A 6,689-nucleotide genomic window follows, 5' to 3' on the forward strand; every position below is an offset into this window, starting at 1 on the left:
TGCACAGAACTATTTCTTCTTTGCTAAATAAAATGTGAAAGTTTTTATTTAAATTTTGTTGCGGTATGTCAGGAATATTCTTCTGCTGAATTGTAATGTTACTGAGAGGACTGATTTAATGTGAGAAGAGGAAATGGGTTTTTCGATCTAAGCCCAATTTTCTCAGTGTTCTTTACCATTTCAATCCTGCTCTCTTTTAGCCTTTGCTTTCTAGCATATTAAGAATAGAAAGACTAAACACATTCAAGTTATTTTTTCATAAATAGTAGTATTAAAAAAGAGCACTTTTCAAACACAATGATACATTTTTTTTAGAAAATTGATATAAAACTGTTGTATTTACTTAAAAGTCAATAGTGAAAGCTGAACACTTCTCATAGGGTGACATATTTACTGCATTTGCCGACCAAAAAAAAATAAGATAAATATTGAAGTATTGTAGACTTTATAAATTTTGGTGGTCAAAGTTATTAAATTACAAGATAGTTTATGAGCTTTTAAGACTACAAGGGCTATTTTGAAGGATAAGAAGAATCTTGGAAAGATGAGCAAGAGTACAATTTTATCCAATTATTTTTCTTATGATATTACATACACTCCAGGATGTACAGAGTAAGAGAATGTTGAACAAGATGTCCAAAAGATGAAAATATAATAGTTTTGCTTCTAACTGTCCATCCATCAAAGACCATTAGTGAACTATGTGCTTTATTTCAAGAAACTTTCTTTGTGTTTCCTAATGGTCACTTAGATTTAATAGGTTCCTGTGAACACTGTCTGCCATTGTTCACTCATCAGACAGAACTTTCAGTTCTAAGAAGTTAGTATGTCTACCAGCAGCAAGGGTTTTTCTAGCCACCAAACATCATAACTTTTCTCAGTGCCGAACACTTTATCTTGAAATAACTGCAGTGGGTGTTGGAGTTGGCAGATGCTCAAGAGCTTCACAATCATCAGTAAAAAAGACCAAATCCTAAAAACGAGGAAAGAAAAGAAAAGGTGAGAAACATGAATTTAAAGGGGGCTGTGTGTTCAACAGTACATTTTTACAACCCATGCCTGCCGCCTCTGATCTACAAATACCTTACTTAGATTATAGTCAATTGCAAGTATCCTCCTATCTTACCACACAGTAAGGGAGACTTGCAACTGGGCAGATGTTGGCTCCAAATTGTATCAGTCGCACAACGATTTTTCTTGGATAGAGCACTTATTCCTCTGACTTTGTAGCCACCATATTGGACATGTGTCTCCTGACCAGAGGCCCGATCACACATTCTTGACCTGAGGCCTACACTTGTAATAAAGGAATGTCTACACATGAATGCATTTTCAGCACTTTACTGTGGCTTCACGTCTTCACAATACTTCCTATGACATTTCACATAATAGCAGATGTTTCAGCGCACAGTGCCACTAGCATGAATATCTTGCAGCAGTTATTTCAATCTTTCACATCTCTTAGCCATCTTCCTCTCCTACCTTCCTCCCCTTGGGAGCACGACAGAATTGGGACCACCTCCCTAGGTATACTAAGGTATACCTGGGACTGAAGGTCAAATGGCAAGGTCCTTCCATTAGTATACCTCCACTCTCTTCTAAATGCCCAATCTATAGCTTTGCCCAGCAAGGCACACTCCATGATAACTCCTATTCCCAGGTTTCACTGTCACTCACATTTAGGAGACTCTGCCTAGGCCCCCAAGGCCTTATGCACCCCTCTACAGGACCTGCAGAAAAAGATTAGGGGTGGACAAGGTGACTACAGCTAGTTCTTACAAGATCTGTTCCACTTCCCCTGGGAATTCAGCCCTGCACAGGTCTCTTTAGATCAGTTCAGCACAGGATAACATCTTTGTAGCTTTTGAGAGTCCTTTTTCTATACTCCTGACTCAATGGGACTCACCCACAGCTGGCATTTATTTGGGCACTACTTTCTCCCACTACATCACTACAGTAGAGCTTTTTTTAAAAGAGGAGCTAACATCTGCTTATAACTTTAAACTTACCATGCCATAATGGCAATAGGCAATCCAGTGGCAGGCAAGTTAACTGTACCTGTCAACAAGTATGTCACAGCACATGCCTGAAGATTCTCAAAGCTTCTTTCAGTTCCATAAGTACTATTTAATCAAGGATTTGTTTACACTGAGTGTCATTATGTTGCAAAGTTTTCCAGGTGGATTGCACCACACCAGCTTACGCTAAAAAATGTACGCCATTCTATACTTTTTTGCCAGCTCACACCACCATCTTGTCTTTTGGCTTGTCTTGTATTGGAACAGTGCTGGGCAAGGCTGGTGTGAACCGATCATTGTGTTGTGTTTTTGGCAGAGGATTGTGTTGGACAACGAATGTTTTCAAAAAGTATTTTTTTTCCTAATGTGTATTAAAAATTACTTATTAATCATCCTTTCACATGCAAGCTAGCATACTCCCAACCATCCCCATACATATATAGTTCCTCTTTGGTAAAAACAAAGTGTGGGGTAGTGGGAGGAGCTTCAACTCTACCAGAACATTTCAATATATATATATATATATATATATATATATATATATATATATATAAAACTGTATATACTGTATATATATTTTTTTTACCTTCATTTCGTTATTATTTTTTCTATTAATTAATCAGTAGAAACCTACTCTTTTACAAGCTGTATTCATGATATTGTACAGATTTCTTGCTTTCTTCATTAAAGCCTTCACTCTTGGTAGTCTTCCACAATTTGGAGCTGAGACAAAGTCGCGCAGTTTTGTCATTATACATGAATTCTGAAACAGAGCATTTTTACAATTAAATAGAGTAAGCAGTTAATGCATAGTTGCCAGTGTGTTATAATCATTTCCACTGATATTTTACTGCTAAGCCTCTCCATTCAAACTATCAAACACTTCACAAGAATAAAGCAATATGAAATATTGCATATGAACATTGTATAATTTTCTATTCAGCCAGAAGGTGGAGCCATAGTCTCCTTTTTAACAGGTTTTACCACACATTGAAAAATGCTTGCTGTTAAGAAATAGCAATAGCTCAAGGTGAAATTTACATATAGAACTATCAATCATCCTGTCTTTGGTACTGAAAGTTAACCCTGAGCAACACTCGGGAATACCGCTAGGGAGGTTAATAAACATACTTACCTTCCACTTAGCTTTCATACTTGGGTGACATCAGAATTCTTCCAACATTATCCTGGAGAATGCTGATTAGGCCAAATCTCATAAGATTATGTCATAGCACAGTGCAGGGTGATTTACTTGGGAGATTTGGGCTACTCAGCATTTCCCAGAATCTCATTGGAAGCAGTGTGACATCATTCTTATCCAGGCTCCACAGGCACAAGCCAGGAAAATGTAAGTATATTTAATAACTTTTTCCCTACAGGCTTGTTTCTTTTAACTTTAAAGCGACTATACAGTATGGGGCTCAGTTGCCACAGACAGAAGCTGGGAAAGGTAAATATATTTAATAACTTTTTTTCCCTACTGGATTTTTTAAAACCCTAAAGCTGAATTTTTGTGAAAAATGTAAGAAAAACCAGGACTAGGGATGGTACTTACAATGAATAAAGACTGTTTGGAGTGCTGGTGGCTGCTGTGTTTGGTTAGAATCCTTGGTTCAGCGACCCCCCCCCCCCCCCCCCCCTGGTAGCCTTGGGAACTGTGTTCCTCTGGTGCTATGGCTGTGAAAGGCACTTATTACGTTTCAGACTATACCTGCCCTTTTTGCCCACATGCTCCATTGCTTACCACAATGACAAGCATTCAATAGGGTGGATTTACTAAAGGCAATAGACTTTATACTTTGCAAGTACAGTTGCTCAAGACAAGAGCATAATAAATTAGATAAAGTTTCACTTTATGAAATGATTATCCAACAGAACGACATCACTTTAAGGACTTGGCTTATGTGTTTTGCTTTTACCCCACTATACTGTACAGGTCGATAAGATTGATTTACTAAAAGAATAGAGACTGTTTACTTAGCAAAGTAAACTTTCACTTTGGAAAGTGTATGCTCTTTTTTCAAAGTGAAAACTCCCTGTTTTCTTAATTTCTCTAACACATAGTTGGGTATTCAAAATAAACATGGCTTTTCTTCCACTATGCTATGTAAATGTTCACTTTCCAACTTTTGTAATGTGAGCAGCCTCTATTGCTTTAGAAAGCAAAGGAGTTTAAATATTATTATTATTATTATTATTATTATTATTAGTAGTAGTAGTATTTTACAGGGTTTATATAATGCCAACAGTTTATTCAGTGCTTTACAATATAAAAAGGGAGACAGTACAGTTACAATACAATAAAATACAAGATAAGAGGGCCCTGTTCATACCAGCTTACATTCTAATAGGGTGGGGCAAGTGGTACAAAAGGCTATAACTGTTGGGGGGGGGGGGGGCTGATGGAAGTGATAAAAGTTTTGTGGGAGGCATGATAGGCTTCCCTAAGGCCCTTTTCTTACCTGAGCGTTATTCAGCTCGTAAAACACTCAAAACGCCCAACAAGCAAAATACTATTCATTTCAGTGGCCCCTAATCACATATGAGCGTTTTGTCGCCTAAAGCAAAACGCCTGATGCTCAAAAAAGTACATGAGCTTCTTTTTTGGCAGATTACAAGCATTTTTGTTCGATGTCAATGCCTCCCTCCAAACACCTCCAAAAAACGCCTGAAAAGCGCCTAAAAAAACTCTTGAAAAAAGCCTAAAAAAAACACCTGGAAAAAGCCCAAAAACACTACTAAAAAGGATATGCTCAGGTGTGAATGGAGCCTTAAATGTGTGTTTATGAACTCAAAACCCCAAATTCTAGCTGTGAATGTAGTTTTTGTTCAGGAAAAATCCTACTTATTGAAAAATTCATCCTGAAATAGAAAGTAGAATTCAAAACACTAGCTTGGCAATCAAATAAAATTTTAAGGGGTTCCATACAAAATGTGTCTAGTCCATGTTTGTACTATTGAATGCTCTGACAAATGCTTTTTATTAATTTCTGTACAAAAATTGTCAAACACAATTCTGCTGGTGTATAGCCAGCTTTAGAGTCAAGTAACCAAGTAAATGAAATTCTATTTAAAAAAAGACTTCTGACAAGAAAAAAAAAATGGTCACAAATACATGATGCCATGATGGGTAATTCTAATTGAACAATTGAAAGAAATCTAGCAAAAAAATTAGACAGAACATTGGGTGGCCAGTTATGAAAAATACATATATAAAATGAGAGTACTCACATGTACGTCCAGGTACAGAGTTGGGAGAGACTCCTTGCATGGTCCCTGTAACAGACAATAGCTGTTAGAAATGAATGCTTCTGTTACTCCTATGTGCCCACATTATTCTCCACTTACTTACAGCAGGTAAAAACTTCTGCAGAGTTTTGTAAGATTCCGTGATCTCTTTGCTCAGAGCAACCACTCTTGAGTAACACGTTGGGGGAGCAGAGTATGTGAACAGAAACAATATATTAAGTGCTAAGAAACTCAGAAAAAGCTTCATTACTGTTTGCAGTGTGTCAGCAGAGGGCTGCTAATGGCTCTTGCTGCGGTTTGTAAATCAATGGACACAGAGACAGGCAGTCAACACCAATTTATACAGACAGCTGAATCGAGGGGAGAGAAAAAAAGGTTCTAGGCTGAATGCCAAGAGTTGAGATGAATATTTACATTCAAGCCATGTCAAGAACAAGTTTTCTGCATTTGAAAAAAGTAGATAGAAAAACAATTACCAAAACACGCATGCACAGAACGAATTATGTGGAAACATCTGTAAATAATAAATTGGGCTTCTTTCAGTTCAGATTTATTGAAGGTGAATAATGAAAACTGAAGTAAAGAGAGATGTAGCTTTTTCCTTCTGCAAACTACTTCTGCATTTTTTTTTTTTTACCCCTCACTGGATGAGGAATGATTGCTATATTCTGGTTAGGCCGCTTTCACACTTGGGTGACCTAAAAGTTTCACGATTTTGCCACGATTGTGACTGGACTTGAAGCAATGCCAATATCTATGGACCTCAAAAAGCATCAAAGTCAGACCAAAGTAGTGCAGGGACTACTTTGAAGTCATTTCAACTTGAAGTCGCACAGATATGAACGGTTCTCATTGAAAATCATGGAGTATGACTTGTCATGCGACTTTGCAGTCCCAAAATCGCAGGACAAGTCACACAAATGTGAAAGGGTCCTAAAAGGGAAACTAAATTGGCTTTAGAACAATTTTATTTTAAACATCTCAAATAAGTTGATACATTGATGTTTTATTTCAGTTATATCATTAATTGTATAACATTTTACGTTTGTTACATGTTATTAGGTTTCTCCACAGGGCTTGCTGAGCTTTTCAAAAAGAAAGCCTAGCACTAGGTCTGCACTTGGTGAGCACCTCTACACAGGAAAATCCAGATAACTCAGATTGCTGCTGGCAAAAAGGAAGATTAGGATGTGTCCATATTCTGCCTTTTTTGTTTGTAGGTGTGAAAGCTGATAGCCTGCTGTTTTAGTCCAAACGCAAAATGTTTAGTTCTATTTACAGAAGGGTACTATACATTCTTCTGAAATCTCTCTAAATCTAGCCTTGCACTTGACACCTGTTGTTTCATATCAACTTGACTGAAAAATAGATCAAATATAGGATGTTATCTTTTCAGTCATAAATATAGTGTACTTAAACATA

At 37.1% G+C, this 6,689-nt stretch overlaps 1 protein-coding gene across 1 annotated transcript; it reads right to left on the reverse strand.

The window, feature by feature from the left end:
* Nucleotides 1-376: 376 nt before the first annotated feature.
* On the reverse strand, nt 377-5,570 carry CYTL1 (cytokine like 1). Its single transcript, XM_082253923.1, has 4 exons — nt 5,371-5,570; nt 5,250-5,294; nt 2,653-2,781; nt 377-973 (listed from the first exon to the last, which is right to left on the reverse strand). The coding sequence occupies exons 1-4, from the start codon at nt 5,512-5,514 to the stop codon at nt 893-895; spliced, it is 399 nt and encodes a 132-aa protein (XP_082110049.1). The 5' UTR covers nt 5,515-5,570; the 3' UTR covers nt 377-892.
* Nucleotides 5,571-6,689: the final 1,119 nt, after the last annotated feature.

This window comes from Pelophylax lessonae, assembly GCF_965119305.1.
Source record: "Pelophylax lessonae genome assembly, chromosome: 1".
NCBI classification, from domain to species: Eukaryota; Metazoa; Chordata; class Amphibia; order Anura; family Ranidae; genus Pelophylax; species Pelophylax lessonae.

Excerpts from the sequence above, each read along its gene's own strand:
- CYTL1 (XM_082253923.1), bottom strand. The coding sequence starts at position 5,514 with ATGAAGCTTTTTCTGAGTTTCTTAGCACTTAATATATTGTTTCTGTTC. Across the intron at positions 5,295-5,370 it reads TGCAGAAGTTTTTACCTGCT|GGACCATGCAAGGAGTCTCT; the intron begins GTAAGTAAGTGG and ends TGTCTGTTACAG. Across the intron at positions 974-2,652 it reads TGAATACAGCTTGTAAAAGA|GATTTGGTCTTTTTTACTGA; the intron begins GTAGGTTTCTAC and ends CCTCGTTTTTAG.